Source organism: Acanthaster planci, linkage group LG05 (assembly GCF_054643075.1).
Source record: "Acanthaster planci isolate LZ-2023a linkage group LG05, COTS_SCS, whole genome shotgun sequence".
Classification (NCBI taxonomy): Eukaryota; Metazoa; Echinodermata; class Asteroidea; order Valvatida; family Acanthasteridae; genus Acanthaster; species Acanthaster planci.
In genome coordinates this window covers 6,876,041-6,895,225 of record NC_141781.1, presented here as the reverse complement: position 1 = coordinate 6,895,225, position 19,185 = coordinate 6,876,041, and the positions used below count along the sequence as shown (strand labels likewise).

Here is a 19,185-nt window from a genome sequence, read left to right as displayed (position 1 = left end):
GCTTCTAAGCACAAAAAATTACGTTAAAAGAGGAAAGTCTGCGTATTTCACTGAGACCGTAAGCTAAGCACAGTAAAAGGCACGCTAACCTCTAAAGAAACATTTTCTTACTTAAACGTGGTGATATAATAATGGAAATCTCCGCGCGCACTTAAGCGGTTTTTGTGCTAAAGCATAGCAACTGTGAAATATTCGCCGTGAAGTACATGTATGCGCACTGTTAAGAAAATGTTTATGTTATGGTAGGCCCTAAGCAAAAAAGTTGCTAAACGGTAAGCAGCGTCTAGAAAATGGGCACAGTGAATGGTTAGTGACGATATCACAAAAATGGGAAGCGGAAGGACAGTCGGAAACTTTCACAGATTTCCATAGCCCCCGTCGGGAACATTCCTAAGGTACCTTTCCATGCGTGTGTTTTGGGTGCGTTGCGTACGCGATGTGTTCATTCATTTCTTTAAATTCACGGACACCAAAATCGACGCCATTAACATATTACACATGCACGTTGCGTTCGGCTGTCAAAATCACCCCGGTACTGATTTTGACGGATACTCAACGTTTGTCACAAGTGTTGACGTGCATACCAATATGGAAAGGTACCTTAGTACTTCGCTTGCCGTAAAGGTAACGATTTATCACGAAGTTCAGGCCGTATTTTAGGGCCTTATGTCATTGTCATTCTATCCACCCCGACCAGGACCAATAGAGGGCACAATTTTACTAGCAACGGAGGCTCCTTTGGGTGGGAACTGCACTTTGCCGGTTCATTTTGAAATGCCTGAGTTACGATTGCGTCGCTACGGACAAATTGAGTACTCCCCACCAACTTGGCTCTTTTCCATAAATGAGGGGGTGCTTTTACTCATCTTGGATACAAGTTGTCGCTGCCACCGTGGACGTAGCTAATTTTGGGTTTTGTTTTGCTGAGGCTGGACTTTTATTTGGAGGGGATGAGTACCCGGAGACGGCACAGTATAAAAGGGGGTCAATGCCTTGGATTGATGATTTTCACCCCTTTTCCTTCTTTTCCCCTTTCTCTCGCCTTTTCCTCATTATTTTTATTTATTATTTCGGGAGCGGGAATCGTCTACATCCCCCTCGCGACGCCCACGGCTGTGACCCCATTTATTTGGGAACTAGTCGGGTAGGCGGATCATTGGAACAACCTGCAGATCTCAATATGTGAAGGCCCGATTGTTAAAGACAGACTGGGTCTCAAAGGAGACATGTCTGTTTTCAGAAGCAATAAAAAAAATTCAGAAATGCAGATTTACAATTAAAGGTAGTATTCTATACTTTTTAACGTAATGAATCGTCTACTTTGCGGCTGTCTCAAGTTTTTGTATTTTTATTTTGGGCGGGCGTAAAGGACATCACAACCTTTCACCAAGTTACCATTCTTAGCTCAGTGTTATTCATTGTTCCGGACTATCCACTGAACACCAGTTTTTTTTATTATAGTACATGTGCACAATAATGTATTGAGATCTTATTCAAATTGTTGCATAATCAAATTTGGGGTAGCCCTTTAGAAGCTGAATCTCATGAGATCATTCAAGTGTTTTTACCGGAATGTGAAAATCGTGAATTTGTAAGCAAACCCCTACTGAAAACCGTCCCAGTGGACATTAGCAGGCAAAGACGGTGCTTTAATCTAGTGCTCGTGTGGTGTTATTCTGTCTCGGCAATTGTTTAACTGAATCGAGGATCTACTTGATATTCGAATAAAATGCATGGTTTGAATGACGTCGATGAACATGACATGTCTATGGAAGATGCTGGCTTTACGCGACCATGTTGCACATAAGTCACCGAATAATCACCGGTTTGATCATGTACACGTGTTTTAGGCGATGTCCTTTGTCAAAATTTTTTCTGGGATGAAGTATAAACCAGTGTATTAAAGGAATATTTCGAACAGTTCATGTTGTCGTAGTTTACTTTGTTGGCAACACGCCTGGCGGGGTTTCCATGTACGACTACGGTATTCATTTGTCTTGAGCATTGGTATCAGTGACTACGACTTCTCACTGCAACTCGCCAACGACATAATATTCGAAGCTGTAGCCGTTCGAGACCGGACCTGTGCATGGCTCGCGTTACCTGTGCCGAAGCCCGGTTCACTGAATGATGCAGTACTCTGAAAATATACGTGGGCTAGATGTACACACAGCCTACCGGCAGGCCCAAACCATTGTTAATGCTCTCTCAGCTGTTGCCCTTTTCATATTGTTAAGGAAATGAATCCTGTACATGTGAGATGAGCGACCATTATACAATGGTACCTTTTAGATGCAGCTGTACGCTCACGTATCGTATTAGTCCTGTAGGAACGGAAGCAAACATGGCGCTCAGTCGCAGAAAATTGGGTACTGCAATTTCATTAGTGCTTTTCCTGTTGGCGATGATGTCTGTTGCCTTTCAGAAGCGGTATGGCCAGGGTGAGTACATATAATTATTTCTGAAAGAGGGAATTAAGTACATGCCAGATTGTGGATTCTGTATTCATGCTGTACAGTGTTAACAACCAATACGCCCTGCATAAGTGTAACGTTAATTTCAAATAATACTTTGACCCACATAGGGGAGACTGGGGAAGGATGCTACAAAATTGACGTTTTAGATCATATCACCCCAATGAAATACACCCGGTCCTATATCTTGCATCTGGTGATATCCCACTTTGTTAGCTATAAAATAATGATAGTAAAACTTCCAATCATGTAACAGTAATTAATAATTAACTAATTAATGAAGCCAGAAGATCGTAACAAATTACCCAGTATACGGGGTACATTGATACAACATGCAGGGTAAGTTGTTACATTATGTTAACATGTGTGCTTTTCATCATGTAAACACAGTTATCAAGCAATTGCTTTTAGCAAACAAAAAGAATATACGAAATCACTTGTAGTTTGAGCAATATTGTATTACTGGTCATTTGATTCATTTACTGAACCATTAACTGACTTTCATTCTTGAACTCTTAAAATGTCTCTATAGGCCTAATCCTTGTTAAAGGAATACTTATATACTTATGAATTTTTTCCAAGCAACCACGGAGAAACAACACACAACCCTGAAAGGAGGTGCCAAGGGGACCGAATTGCTGCCCTTTGGCATGCCCTGCTCGGGGTTCCTGGCAGGCTGAGCGACCTTGAGCGTAAAAAGCGTTGATCTGAAATGTGAAAGTTCTGGCGCTATAAATACCGGGCCGGGTGTGAACGTTCCAGGCCAAATATTTGTAACGAAAGCATGCACATCAAGAAAATAAACTGGTGCGTGAAAACAACCTGCCCATCACATTTTAAAACCCTGGTGGCAATCCCGTGGGGATAAAAGTCTCCACATATCACCAAATATGTTCATAACCTTTATTCCAGTGGACCAATTTGGCAACCATTTCATATAATCCTCACCCCAGGCATACACCACAAGCCTGCAAACTCCCATTGGCCAGACCCCAACCACTGCAGAGTAAGAATTTTTGAAAGACCAGTATCCCCCAAACGCCCATATGACCTGGAAATGACTTGGTTGTAAAAAACATCCACCTCGCAGCTCGGAGTTATTTTTGGGGCGTGGCTACAAATGTACTTCACAGCAAAGTAATGAAATGTAGTTAGAGAGGGGACCTGAGGGATGTATTGGCTCCGCGTGGAGAAAAGGTCCCCTTTTTTCCGTTGCGGGGGTTTGTGTCGATTAACCTCACCATTGATGGACGCTAGTCAAGACGCACCTGCAACTTACATATCTTATAGTGGATATTGTTGTACTAAGTGTACAATTAAACTATCAACAGAAACATCTACTATGCTCACCATAGTTTGTCACCAGGCTAATGAATGGTAAATCCTATTAAGATTTTGGAAAACACATGATCAGGGGTAATTTTCTTAAGCAACCAGGGCAGAACTTGATTACATTCTTGGGTTGGCCATATAGAAGTTGAAAGCAAGGTTATCTCATAATTTTTTAGTGGAAATGAAAACAATACAAAGTGAAATGTCATGGCAAATACTAGCTGGTGAATAGTTTCAATTTGTTATTTTCTTTTTTAGTTATTTGTTACATTCAGGGAACAAGACGACAATGGCTGCCACGTGAATACGATCCATTAAGCGCATTCATGGCACACATCAAGTGATTTGCCCACTTTGACACGTAATTGGGGACATACGTTTTAAGACTTAATGCAGCTTGGTGCAGCTTCGTGCAGATAATGACTGCGTTTTAGAATGCCACGCCTTTTAGATGTGAATCTCTGCGGAAATTTCATTCTTTGTTTGACATTTCATCCTTGATGTTTATACGTTCCATCACGTTTTGCCTCTCCATGAAATCAGTGTGTTCCCCGCATTGGGCTTCGCCTCGTGGTTTGGAACATTCCATCTGTCACCTCATGATTTTTTTCCTCACCACTGCACCCATAGAAAATTAATTCCTTAACCCTGGTTGCGTCTTCAAAAATTATTACGCAGGCAGGAGGACAGCAGCGCACCCAAAGATAGTGTCAAATAAACTGTTGGTACTTGGAATAATTTTGTTTAACAGTTCATTTACAGATTCGGCAAAATCTATCCAATGAGAACTGGAAGAAATTAGGGACCATCGACGAACTCTATGTACAGAGCGGTGGATACCAGCGCTGACAAAGCCCGAACACAATGCCGGCCATGCAAATGACGAACAAAGTTCAATTTCATCTCTGGTCTTATTATTAGAATAGGTTGGTTTGGTTTTGTATCAGTTTCTGCAGTACTGGCGTTAGCATAAGACGAGAAATTCACCCTTCGTCGAGACAGTAAGGTAAATTTTATTGCAAACCTGGTTCCTCTTCGTGCTTTCGAACTCTTTGGTAACCCAGGGGTGTCGGACACTTTGTGGCTTTCTTTGGCAATATAATCACGATTGGAGTAGTAGATAATGTTCTTCAGTTAATAAAGCAGTGCACTGTAGTTGGGTATAATTTACTCGAGTTTACGATTCCGTTGAGGAACTTAGTTAAAATAATTGCCAGCACTTGCACGATCACCAAGATTGTATTGTATGCTCGCGCAGGTGACTGCTTCATGCATAAAATTACATGCAGTGAGGAAATCGGACTCAAAACTTAATCTTGAAGTCGACACCAGGGTCGCCGTTGACCAAAATCCCGAGCAGAGGAAACCTCCACGCACCCGCTCTCTTCTTGCTCCACCCCTTGTTGCGATTCTCGCGCCATCTGGCCGGTGACCTCAAATGAAAGTATTCATGCGTGGAATGTATAGCTCGCAAGCTGAAATACCCAGGAAGGATTCCAAAGATACGATTATAAGTAGCAAATGAAGTCATTGAACACACCGTTCGGTGTTTTTGTCGGTGACCTGAGTAACTGTTTTGAGAGGTATCGGCTGCGTTAACTGTTAAACCAAGAATTCGGCACAGAAGTTAAGAGTCCTTTTAAGCAATACTAGATTTGTTTGGTGGCTGATTTTGCTTCGTTTATATGAGTGCCATGCTTATTATTAAAGGAACCTTTTCCTATGCGCTTCAAAGCACATCATTGAAACGGGAACGTAATTTTGTGTCGCTGTAACTTGCGATACAAAGACAACTGCTCCTTATTTATCAGAGGGTTTATAACAAGCTATTTAAAGATTCAGTAAACAGAAATATAATCTCAAATCATATTTGTCTCATTTTATGTTTTTTAAAGTGTTTACTTTTAATCATGGCTCTGCAGCAAACAAATCCTTAACGAAGGAATGTTAAAGACTCGACTTTGGCCACTGTACAATGTATCTAGGTCTACAAGATAAGATACAGGTGGTCTGGTAGTTTTCTACAGTTTCTGTAGACTTTGCCAAGCGATTGCCGCCATCACTGAATTTAGTCTATGTATGCATGCATATAGTCTTTGCCCAAGACGTCAGTAACTGATAGGGGATCGCCGCTCAAAAGGCGGATTCAGAACTAATTTTTTTGGGGGGCACTAAATTATTTTTGGGAAGGGGATCGGATGAGGGCGAGGTTGGATGCCACTGAAGTACATTTGGCATCTCATCGGATTAATCTGCCTGCCTAGGTAATTAGAACTGACACCGGTGACCGCCTGCTGCGCTGAATAATTATTGGTCAAGTCAGGCTCTAGAAATATTGTACACGTTAATCTCTTGTGAAGCGCCCTGCACAATGCTACTTATTGGCAAAAATGTTCAGTCACTCTCTGCAACTTTAACGCATTTGTCCAGAACTTACATGTTGAAAACACCAAGTTCTCAATATGTCAAACAGTTTTTTGTAACATGATGTAGTAACCCAGTCATATGAAGCAAGTACAATAGTTAAGATGACCTTTGAAAGTTAGGTATTTTTTTCTTGAACTAATCTTGTATTTGTTAGAAAAAAAGGTATATTTACCATGATTTCGAAAGAAAATGTTAAATTGGAATATTTTGGAACATTTTTCTACGTCATGCATCCGCTCTATTTTTGATAAAACGATATCTGTGGTTGTCTGTTGTTTTAAACTTTTTCTTAAATCTTTCGTAAAATACTGCCATGAGGCGTTTTGAAAAGCAAGCCGCTTTTCCCCTACGCATTTAGAATTGTTGATGAGAGAAAAATGTTTAGGGTTTGCACAAAATTTGCGCAATAATGTGTAAGAATACTTTCATGACTAATTTCTTTTATAGGATTTTGCCTTTCCCCTGATCCAAGCTGCTCTGTTGTTTTTAATACTCATTGTTTTTAAAATGTTACTATTTTGCAGGCTGGCTTCAACTTGTGGCAATATCAGACGTCTTTGACGGTACTCCGAGAACTTTGAGGGGTAAGCTTTACAAACACCAAGGCACAATGTCGACTGGCATTACTCAGGAATCCAGCGAGCATAGACAAAGACGTATTATCATCATCGGCTCGGGTCCAACGGCACTGGGCGCGGCTCGACGTCTCGCCGAACTGAGAGACAAGTTCAACTTCAGTATCACAATCTTGGAGGAAGCAGCCCAGCCCGGAGGGCTTGCCTCCTCCGAGCGAGATGACAAGGGCTTCCTCTGGGATATGGGGGGACACGTGGTCTTTTCCCACTACGATTACTTCGATAAGACGCTGGATCGGGCCGTTGCGCACTGGAATCAGCGAGTCCGGGCTGCTTTCGCTTTCATGATGGGGTCGGACGGCCAGCGGAGGTTCATCCCGTACCCGGTCCAGAACAATATCGAGGTCATGGACAAAATCGATCAGAACAAGAGCCTAGCCGGTCTGAAAGAGATCACGCGGAACCCGTCCCAGGGCAAGCCCCGCAACTTCGACGAGTGGCTGCTGCAGCACTTTGGAGTCGGCCTCTGTGACGTGTTCATGCGGAAGTACAACAAGAAGGTATGGACTGTTAACACCACCGAGATGAACTCAGTGTGGGTGGGTGAGCGAGTCGCTGTGCCGGACATCAACAAGATCCAGGCCAAGATCAAAGCCTTCGACCAGGGCACGCCGGCGGAGGACTCGGGGTGGGGTCCCAACCGATTCTTCCGGTTCCCGAGGTTCAACGGCACCGGGAACATCTGGAGAGGGGTCGCAAGGTTGGTCCCCCGCGAGTGGTTCGAATTCCGGAGACAGGTGACGAGTGTCAACTTTGACACCAAGACCGTATCTGTAGAGAGCGCGGGGAATGAACATCGCCTGCTGCATTACGACACGCTCATATCGACTGCACCGTTAGACGAGTTTGTGCACTTACTCCAAGGTGACGACCCGTCTCTGGCAAGAATGAATGTGTTGGCGTCACAGCTGATCTACTCTCACACGCACGTCATAGGAATCGGCCTTGTGGGCCAACCGCCGAAGATGTTGTCGGATAAATCGTGGATGTACTTCCCCGACGCCGATTCTCCGTTTTACCGGATCACCGTCTTCTCGGCATACTCAGACGATCACGTGCCCAAGGCGGGCGAATATTGGTCCTTGATGTGCGAAGCGGCCGAACCTAAAGACACGCCGGACCGAAGCCATTGGACCCAGGCAAATGTAGTCGATTCCACAGTCAAGGCTTTGATCACGTACGGTTTCATTTCTGCTGACATGGTGGTCTCCAAATACTACCGACGGCTGGATCACGGCTACCCTGTTCCTTCCATTGGAAGAGAAGGGATCTTGGAGGTGGTTCAGCCCTGGCTGGAGGCCAAACACATCTACTCCCGCGGCCGGTTCGGGGGGTGGCGGTACGAGGTTGCAAATCAGGACCACTCTTTCATGCAAGGGGTAGAGCTTGTAGACAAACTTTTACGAGGGATACCGGAGGAAACATATCCCAACCCGAACCTTGTCAACTCTCGCAAAAATACGGGTCGCTTCCTTGACAACGATGACTCCAAGAACAAGTTCATCCTCTTGCGCAATTAAGAAAAAGCAAAACTTCCAAAAGTACATGAATATCGACATTTTACCAAAAGGTCGTATTACATATACACGCCAATAGGTAATTTTCCTTATTCAGTTATCAACATGTATTTCTTGTTCAAACAATCGAATATGTTTGTACCGCATGGTGCATGAGGTCAGGAGGAAACTTTTCCTGCCCTTTGTAAAATTTGAATATGCAATAAGCAAACTTTCCCACTGACTCCTTAAAGCAGTTCTATATGTCGGGATATCTTCCCATAATGAAACTAATAATTCCCAATGGTCTGGCTGATCGCCTTTTATCTGTTAAAATCATGTCATTTTACTGTAAATAAATAAACTTGATAGCAGTGAACAGGTGGCAATTTTTTATTCAGTGGATGAGAAAGTTCCCGCTTTCAAAAAAATATTCGGATTTTTATAAATAATTAGCAGTGCTTTCTCGCACTGTCACACTTTTTTACTAAATTTAAGAATTGGACATAACGTATGAAGGTGCAAATAATTATTCCGTGAAACGCTTTTTACATGCAAAGACGAGGTTTTTAAGAGATTATAGCACGCGTTAAACTAAGATTTCATTCATGGATCACCGTGTTCTTTTTTAGTTTTATGTTAAACCTCAAACATCGTGCATGAAGTTATAAAACCTCTCAGATAGTATCCGGATTCGTGTTTTTAATTAGTTTTTTATGTAAAGAATTTAGACTAAAAATTTAAAGCTTTCCTCACTGAAAAATCTCTCTGGTTAATACCATATTCTTTGGTAAGCTGAACCAAAAATTGAATCTGTAAACAACGATCCAGGTTTAGTTTAACATGAATACGTATAGTTGGGATTCACCCTATTTCAGTTGAAATTAATCGAGGCAACTTTGGATTGTCGTTGACTGTTTTAATTGTACCATTGTTTATGCAAATAAATAGTAATGATTGAAAGAAGGAGAGAAATCAATTCTGGACTTGGGTTAACATGTTCTTCTAACGAATCCATCAAAGGCAACGTGAAATGCGGTGAAAACAGCTAGGGCTGGAATGAACGTGTTGCAGAGATCCTGGTGCACCGTATCTTTAATTAGCACCAGTGCTGCGTATTTCGAAGATATTGCTAGTTTTGAAGTGTTCCTCAAATTGGAAATTTAGAGAAAGACTGTGAAACTTTAAAATTCCTTAAGTAGGGCCTAAGGATTTTTTGAACACTGTGATGTTGGCATTAATTTTGGTGGCTCCTGAATTTTTAGTAGTAAGGCTGGAGACTGTGCCGATTAGATATTCCGTTCCTGGTAAAAACAGACTGACATATCTCGTGAATTTGATAAAGAGTGTGGAAACGAGATTTTGCATATGCGTTATACACATCCTTTCCACAGGTCGACATTATGGGACATTAAGGTTAATTCTTACGTATTCTGCCGTGTCAATAAATTCCCCTCAGTTCAACGGATTCCACACTCTTTTGAATGATGTAGTCTATGTTCGTTTAATGCTTCCCCCTGAACCAAAACATTGGAACAAGCTTAAAAAATTATATGGTCATTTTTAGCAGAAATTTGGCCAAAGCTGTTACTTTTCCTGTGCACTAGGCGGACATTAACATGGCAGCCTACAGGTAGTAAATCTTGGCCAACTGAGGTAGTCTTGTCAACAACTCCCTCCGTAAACTCATCGAACACGAATACCGGCCAACGGAATGGAACCCATGTGGTAGTGAGTTGGGATTCGAATCTCCTTTTCGGAGAATTTTTTGAAGTACGGTTTCTTATGACCTGTGAATATTTTGTCTGATCCCATTTCTTGTAAGTCATCTTTTTCTAATTCGTAGCTTGGATGGAAACGGTCTAACAACTCAACTGGATATTTCAACGTCACCCGACTCAAGATTCCATATAGGAAAGTGAAGTCAGAATTTCATAAGGCAGAGGTCTTATCCAGGCCGCGTGAATACACACCCGTAACGTTAACGCTGGTGCACATGCGCCGAACCAGCCTGACTCTATATGCAAAATGGCCGCAATAAGGGGTAAGTTCTGGAGGGACACATTTCTCAACAACTGGTCGATTTTACTTGGTACCCGGGCCTTACTGTAAGCACAGGTTACCAGGGACAACTCAGCAGTAGCCTATTGTCTCTAGAACTCGCCCAAGGCTATACTTGCCCACCAGTTCAGAGTGAAAACTCCGTAAACAATCAAAGGCCCAGGAATGGCTGTGTATTCTAGTTTGAAAGACTCTAGAGTTCAACTTCGATTCGAAATACCTTTAAAATATACAAATTACACAATTTAACAAAAGAGCACCAAGGAACGACAATCAAAAGATTGTAAAAGGAAATTGCAATTAGAAAAGACAGAACGTTCCACCTTGGACACAGGCGAGAAAGCCATCAGGAAGCATTGTAGATGCCTGGCAAGATAGATATTGACATTGGTGGGAAAAGAATCAGCAAGAGTTTTCCCTGAATGCCTTATTTTGCCTACAAGCTGTATTTTGCTTACAATGAGCGCAATGCACACGCGGCCGTAAAGGACACTGAGCGCGGTATATATTTACAGTAGTCAAATTACATTCATTCCGGTTTCCACTGGTTGTGGGGAAGTTACCACGCTATACCCGTCAAAGATATAGTGCAAGAGCCAAAAGTATGGTGTTCCATATGTGCCAGTCGCATCTTTCGACGGGCGTCGCATTTTTCAACAGGCGTCGCATTTTTCAACCGGTGTCGCATTTTTCCGCCGGCGTCGCATTTTTCACCGGGCGTCGCATTTTTCAGCCGGCGTCGCATTTTTCAGGCGGCGTCGCATTTTTCTCACTACTACCGTATTTCAAGACGTTCTGTTATCCTTACCCGCAAACTTATTAGGAACCTGTTCAGTGTCAAGTCGTCAGGACTTCTTCTCCTAAGATTCAATTTGCGGAGAATTCGGTGCAGCGTTCTCAGGCTGACAGTACAAGGAATAAAAACATATCCATCTCTATAAAACAATACACAAGTGTTATTTCCACGCATGGGCCGGAGGAAAGCGATACTAACCGTTCAACCATGTCAACATATACAAATAAAGTTGGCCAATACCTGATGGTTATTCGATGACGAAGGACCAAAATTGAAAGAACCTCATCGTAGCTGTACCCTGCTTCAAAGTAATGACGGACCAATCGGTCTCGTTGTAGGATAGTGTCATTGCCGTCATTGTTAAAAGCATGTTGCGGTTGTAGCAACGTATACATTTCTACTCAGGTCGGAGGCTACAGCATGTAGGCTACAGGCTGTGTTATACCAGGCAAGGTATGGGACGGAGGGGTACCCCCTTACCTGTCCAATCCCTATACACACTCCAGACTATTGTTACCTAACACATCCCCCCTAGAAGTCTGTACAGAATTTCTGGGATTCCGATTAAACAATAACCAACACAAAGGCGGGGGTTCTCTCCGTCCAATAGCTCCGTCAAATGGGCTGTCTGGAGGTCAAAGTTAATGCTTTTCTTCCACAAATGCGACGCCCGTCAAAAAATGCGACGCCGACTGAAAAATGCGACGCCGGTTGAAAAATGCGACGCCCGTCGAAAAATGCGACGCCGCCTGAAAAATGCGACACCGGATGGCACACATGGAACACCATAAAAGCCCTATGTCACTGATTTTTTGAACCCTGCTCGAACTCTGGAGGTCAACATTCCACTGACTCAGTTCCATGATTATCGTCGAATCTGCAAGCATACCTACGAACCTACGCATTGCACAACTGCTGCAAAACTAAGTTGTGCGCCGGTGTTCGTTGTGCGTTGACAAAGTGGTTTCTGTTGCAAGCATGTTTGCTTCTACTCGCATTTTGCAGACGGCATTCGTCTTGTTCGTTGTGTGTCTTTCCCTTGGCTTCCTTCGGGCGACTTCTGATGAAGTGGGTAAGGCGGGATGTGGCCTGCATTGGGAGGAGTGGAAAGAGGCCCACGAAAAGAAATACGACAGCCTGACAGAAGAAGTCGACAAGAGGCAAGTGTGGGAGAAAAACATAGTCGTTGTCAGGGAACACAACTCAAAGACAGGGAGAACCTTTGATCTCGCCATGAACAAATTTGGAGATCAGACTCATGTAAGTTTTGTCAACACCTGTTGAAAGTAGTGGCTGCTTGCTCTGATGTTCGATTTGCCATTGTAAAGCCCAAAACAGAAGCTGCAATGTTATTTATGTCCGGGGTCAATTTGTGCCCCTCTTTCCAATCGGTAGTGTCATCCCCGACCTTTGCCAACTGGCTTGCCATTGCATGGTTTATTCAAGTGTAACATCTGGTAATAAGGGAATTGAACATGGAGACATTATTTCAGTGAGAATACCACAAATAAATATGGAATGATGCTCAAGCTCTAAAAGACGATATAAACATGCTCAGCAAATGGAAGTCAAGTTGGCAGATGAAATTTAACATTGAAAAATGTTATACTATATGCATATTACTCACAAGAAAAAACCTATGTTGTCGACGTGCATAATGAATGGAAAACCACCTTAGAAGATAAGTAGCCATACTTGCCTGGAAGTAGAAATAAATCACAAACTGAGTTGGGCTTATCATATAAGCAATGTCTCTTCAAAGGCAAACAAGATGCTTAGTTTACTCCGTAGAAACCTTTAGCTGCTCTCCAAGGGTGAAGGAGATCGCCTACAAAACCCTAGTCAGACCTGGAACATTGTGCTAGTGTCTGGGATCCGTACCACCAAGATCACAAAAACAGACAAGAAGCAGTCCAGCGGAGGGCGGCAAGATTTATATGCACAGATTTTCGATAAAAAAGCAGTGTTTCCTTTATGATTCAAAACCTGGGATGGAAATCTTTAGAGGAGCGTAGAGCCATCGGTATGGTATAGACTCACTTTATTGAATAAATCCATCCATCATCGAGCATCAGTGAACGCGGATCATTACCGGTTTAAATCTGAAAGCGAGGGCATTACAACAGGGAAACATCTTTTGTTTCCTTTTCCCATCAATCAGCACAAAAAGACTGTTACAAATTCTCCTTCATACCTAGGACCCTTGTGAAATGGAATTATTTACCCGGTCAAGATAAGGGAAGCTTCAAACATTGATACCTTCAAAACAAAACTGCCTATAGTATTGACAAATTATTCATTAATAAAGGGGGCCCACCACATGTATTGGAGTCCGCGAGCCACCACCCACCTGCAACTTAAAAGATTCCATAGTGGAGGTTGTTGCAGTAATTAGAAGAAAAAGAAATATTCCCTTTAATGTCTCAGTAGAATCAGTGAAAAAGTATTGGAATAAGGTTGCAAAAGTATGGAATCTACACATAATGTACAACACGACGAACGTCATCTTTTTGTGTGAAAAAATTAAGCCCTCAAACCCCTAAATTTCCAATTTTCCCACTTTCAACACCGGTAGATTTGGGAAATCACACTTCATTATTCTCCTCCATTTGCAGGCTGAGATGATTTCCCAGATGAAATATCCGGTGGATCCAATCCAAATTCCCATCACGCCGCTCCTAAACGGGATCGCCGAGCCACCGTCTAGTGTGGATTGGCGCACCAAAGGCTACGTGACTCCAGTGCGAAACCAGGGAGCGTGTGGTGGATCGGTCGCTTATGCTGCTGCAGGTAAGTTGATTGAGCGTTAACCCCTAGTCCAAACTTTCTTGGTTCCCCAAAACTGGAATATTCACCTTCTGAAGGTCGACTGGTTTTATGCAGACAAGCGTTATGTATCAAGATTTTATGATTATTATTATTATTTTTGGTTTTTAAAACACAATGCATTTGTAGCCCAAAGGCTAAATGGCTACATCGTTCAATATTAAAAAGAACACACAACTGCAAACAATTGTTATAAAATAAATAACAGATAAGAACAAGAACATATCGTAAAATGCTAATAAACAAAAGCATGATTTAAAACATGTGGAAGAAAAGGCTATATGTGATTCAAAAGACTGACAAAGTAGGGTGTTGGACTACCTTTATATCTGTTAGTGTTACATTTGATGACGGAAAGTGTGTTTGATTTTCGTAATTGATATCGCACACTAGAACTTCTGGGCTGAGGCAACCACTGTCGGAACAAGTCAGAACAGTTAAGTTTAGAGGCAAAGTCAACGCAAAGGCCTCTTCTACGATCATAGAGAGAGACCATGCAAATTGCACTTCAATAGTGAATATTCGTAATCTCGATAACCCTGGCCCAAGATAATTTTAAGGGCACGCTTTTGAATACTCTCTAATTTGTGCGCTAGTTAAACCAGCATTCCAACGGGCGTTGCATATTCCGTCAGTGGTCTTATATATCCCTGATACACAGTCAATAAGTCATCAAGAGATAAGTGGAATTTATCTTAGCAATTTAAGCATGTACATCTTATTGCTAGCTTTGCGATAAATCTGATCAATATGTTTGTCCCATCTAAGATCTGAACTAATTAAAACACGGAGAATCTTTACACAATCGACTTTGTGGAGATCGGTAGAGAAAATCTGTAAAGGGGGAAATTGTGGAATATTTTTCATAAAGCATACAGTCATGCAAGCACATTTATCTGGGTTGACTTTCATATTATTTTGTACCACCAATTGACTAAATTCGTCCAAAACAGATTGAATTGTATGGGGGTTATTCCCTCTACTGTTCTCCACGATAGTCATGTCATCATATTTTAGACTAAGTAATCGACCATTAGTGTCAGTTGAATTATCAAGACGAACAGCGCCATTAAATTTAGCAAGAAAACCCAACGGGCCAGATTTTGTACCTTGCGGTAGTCCACATTTAAGTACATTAACCCTAACCCCCAAGGGTGAATGTAAAATCGTATTGAAATTGGAGGATTTGGGAGAGTTAGGGTTAAAATAAGATTTTGTATCTGACACACTACGCTCTCTCGGTCAAAAAGCTGCTAACCCAAGGAATGATTGAGGAGAGTGTGCCCAAGTGAAGCAATTCACAAATAACAATGTTTTGATGAATAAGATAAAATGCCTTACTAAAATCTGTAACAACCAAAGAACTGTGGCTTTTCGAAAAGTCAGCATGAGCAGCTAAATGATCAATCAGGTTAACCAAATAATGAGATGTTGATACTCCGTTCTTATTACCGAACCATTAGGATCCAAGTTCACTTGAATGTCTGAAGATATCTTACTGGTAGCCCTACATACAATGTGGATATACCCATTCGCACAGAAATTTATGTATACATTCCGAGTTGACACAAACACACAAGCAGAATGGAAGGCCCGACAAGGAACCACAAGACTCCAACCGTGATATCCTACCAACCGCTGTTGGTCAAAACTCGCTGTCTCTTTGCGATATATTTCAAAAATTACCCAGGTATTTCTAAAAAGCAGCAGTTCAGTGCCCGATCGTTGCCGGAAGCTGAAACAAGTAAACTGTAGACTGAATAAAAAGTACAACTCCTTGATTTTAACAGATACCGTGGCAAGTCGAGAGGCCATCCACGAAGCTAAGCCAGCCCGGGTTCTCAGCGCCCAAGAGATTAACGACTGTTGTGCAATAACACACAGAGCCTGCCTTCCCCCGATAGTGCTGGACAAAGTGTTTGACTGCATCCATTCTATTGGCGGTCTGTGTATGGCGGATTCATACCACAAGTCGAAGAATTTCACTTGTAACAACGGAACATGCAGTCCATTCGCAAAGGTATTTCTAATCAAACTCAACCTTTACTTAAACTTATCATCACAATAATCGCATGTGTGTATTTTAGAATGCCAGATTCGACAAACTATAATGCTCGTTGTAGCTTGAGAACTGAGGTGAAATCACAGCTGGTTCGATTACCTCCCTCGCGATTTCCTGTCACGTGGTGTCGTGACTGTTTAAACAGGCATGCGCAATATGTGGTGAACGAACGACCTCGAGTTTCTGACCAAGTCGAAGGGTCATATCGATTCGGTTTCAAACGTGCAAAAGTAAATCCAAATGGTCAAAAGCAACAGACATCCAAATACACTTTTCTAGCCTTTCTTACTTAGTTGATGAACCAGATTTGCCACTATTCAAGCATTTTCTGCATCGTTTCTCCGCCAAGTTCGACTAAGCTGACATGTTTTCACATTGTATGGAGGAATATGCCCTTTTCTCCAAGTAACCGGCTTTGCGGGTCGGTTCCTAATGGACTAAGCCCGAGTAAGCACGCAATATTGCACGTGAGTGTCGAATCGAACACAATCTGGCTTGCACGAGCGAGCGCCTATATAGGAAGCGACTCAACGCGCTTCTAAAGAAAACGTTTCACTTCATTTGGGCGCTTTTTGTAATACCAGAGAATAACCTTGCTCCACAGGTACCGAATGGAGGGGTGCAGGTAGCAACTGGGGATGAGAAAGCCCTAGCCGCAGCCGTAGCCATTGAACCAATACTGGTCGGCTTGGATGCAAATCATACATCGTTCTTCATGTATCGTAGCGGTATTTACAGCGAGCCGAACTGTAAGACTAAAGAACCCAACCATGCCATGGTCTTGGTCGGTTATGGTAGCCAGAACGGACAGGATTACTGGATCTGCAAGAACTCTTGGGGTAAATAGTTAACTAAGAGTCCATTTCACTTGCACCTTGTAGTTCTCTTGGAATATCATTTAAGGACCCTTTTAAAAATCAGATCCTAGACTCTAGATGCTGCTGGTAGCATACTGGCATATGAATGTGATTGTGAGTTAAATTCATTTCTTATGTCTCCTCCAACGTGCCTTCCACTCGCAATTATCGTTTTACTTTTTCCAGAATTTCTTCCTGTGGCTGTGAATATTTATTTTTTTTGTTATGATAGACATTCCGGACTGAGAGTACAGCTGTTTCACCTCTTGTTTAATTCACCTCTGACTGACGCATACTAGTGTCTATACTCACCATTCCAGATTTTCTTTGTCAGCCCCCAGTTGAGTTAACTCTTATTTACCTCTTCTGTCTCCTCTTTAGGGGCCGATTGGGGAATGCAAGGATACATTCTAATGGCACGTAACCATGGCAACATGTGCGGTATAGCTTCCAATGCCACATATCCAATGTAGGTTGGTTGTACCAGATGGTCCAGGGCTGGGACGTTTCTGTGGCAAAACTGAGGAGGGCATGTGGATGGAGATTTTCAAAGTAAACTCGGAACGATGATGAAACTTTGAGGCAAAATCGTGAGAGAAAATTTATTGCAATTGTCAGTTCGAGATCGCAAGAACAGATTATAAATCAAAAAAATGGGCTGTTGAAAGGCCGATCAAAACAGCATTCATAATAATGTATTTCAAATGCATGCTGAAAACCGACAAGGCCTCTATCACTTCAACGGTGTCTGCAAAGCCTTTTGAAATTGAACCTTATCGGGACGAACGTTTTATTCTAAAAATACATGGGCCAACCAGACCCTAGCTTCTCGCCTACGTTTGCGTTGATACCGTGGCAAATCCATTTCAGTGAGAAAGCATGGCTCTGAAGTGAGAGAGGCATTGGAGGCTTGACAGCGTGGTCTTAGATGAACTGCATGCTAACACATACTGACTACAAAACTGCACAGTGCGTCTTTCCATCACTTTTGCCACAAATCTGTACCCCAAAACACTTTGGTTTAACGGGCTTATAAGATCTTCGACCAGCAAGCCACATTTCCAAGCGAGCATGAGCCCCCGCGTATCCAGGCATCCCTGGCACTCAGCAAACCTGAGTACGGAACACCCTGGCCACCTAGTGAAACAGCGAGCCTGCCAGACAAACACCAACCTTCCATATTACAAGGGCAACTTTTCCTACAACCCATCTTCATCCAAGGCAACATCAACGCTACATCATCCCTGAAAGGTCCGAGTCAGATATGACGCAACATCCAATGCAACTAGAGCACGAATGAGGCAAGGCATACGTCAGTGAAACAGATAAAATTTTCATCGCCTTTCTCAAGGCGCATCCAGCACACGGCTGAAAAGACAAAACTGAAACTGAAAATTTTTTGACTTATACAGTCCACACGTTTTGAATCAAAAAGTACTTTTCCCCTCAGGCGAATGCGCCCTTGAGTTTCAATACTCTAAAGCCCCACATATTGTGTTTTACTGTGCGCCTGTGCGCTTTCGTCATAAAGATAGAATTCTCAAATTACAATTTCCAAACTGTAGCCATTGTGAGGCTTACGACCTCCTTCGAAATAACGTGTTGTAATGACCATGTGCCATTTAGCTTTGGAGGCAAATATAGATCGGGAGATTATTTGAAACTTTTGGATTAAGACGAATGATGTTTGTGCCCCTTTGCGAAGAACTGTCTCCCCGGTGCACCTCAGCACCTTTTGATAATACTATTAGAATTCTCCATTTTTATTCATACTTCTGACCTTTTGTGCACTGAAAATCGTCAGTTGCCATTTAAAACAAAAAGTTAACAAATCATTCGTTTGAAATTTACAGCTACTGAATGGACAGCGCAAATAAACTGTTTGTTTGTACAGTTCTTAAATTGCATGTAGTATCAAGGAAGTGTAATGATTATTTCTTAATGCAGTATAATGTAAAAAACAAAACAAAACGTTAACTAATAATAGGGCACAAAAAATTAAGTATAAACACACCTCGTGAAATGAATCTGTGTGTCTTCTCTTACTTTATTTCGTTCCTTGTATGTTTTTCTTAAGGATGTGCCTAAATTTGAGCAAGCTAGACAGAATATCATTTAGGAGGAAAGGCCATTTGACACAATAAATGTCACCCTATTTCCATGCAAGGAGGTTACATGATTTCTGACCTTGGTGCATTTTCCTTTGCACCTTTTTGACT

General features: G+C 42.3%; 2 protein-coding genes across 3 annotated transcripts; both read left to right on the top strand.

The window, feature by feature from the left end:
- Positions 1-2,104: 2,104 nt before the first annotated feature.
- Positions 2,105-9,832, top strand: LOC110988922 (uncharacterized). Of its 2 annotated transcripts, none has more exons than XM_022252890.2 (2): positions 2,105-2,441; positions 6,758-9,832. In XM_022252890.2, the coding sequence occupies exons 1-2, from the start codon at positions 2,261-2,263 to the stop codon at positions 8,386-8,388; spliced, it is 1,812 nt and encodes a 603-aa protein (XP_022108582.2). In that variant the 5' UTR covers positions 2,105-2,260; the 3' UTR covers positions 8,389-9,832. The 2 variants fall into 2 exon arrangements, with proteins under 2 accessions (XP_022108582.2, XP_086993363.1); XM_087137237.1 differs by lacking the exon at positions 2,105-2,441 and adding an exon at positions 4,477-4,812.
- Positions 9,833-12,067: 2,235 nt separating this feature from the next.
- LOC110987374 (cathepsin S-like) lies at positions 12,068-18,993 on the top strand. The gene is made up of 5 exons (XM_022250067.2): positions 12,068-12,481; positions 13,837-14,011; positions 15,838-16,067; positions 16,714-16,948; positions 17,348-18,993. Exons 1-5 carry the CDS (start codon positions 12,200-12,202, stop codon positions 17,437-17,439), a joined length of 1,014 nt encoding a protein of 337 aa, XP_022105759.2. The 5' UTR covers positions 12,068-12,199; the 3' UTR covers positions 17,440-18,993.
- The last annotated feature ends 192 nt before the right edge of the window (positions 18,994-19,185 follow it).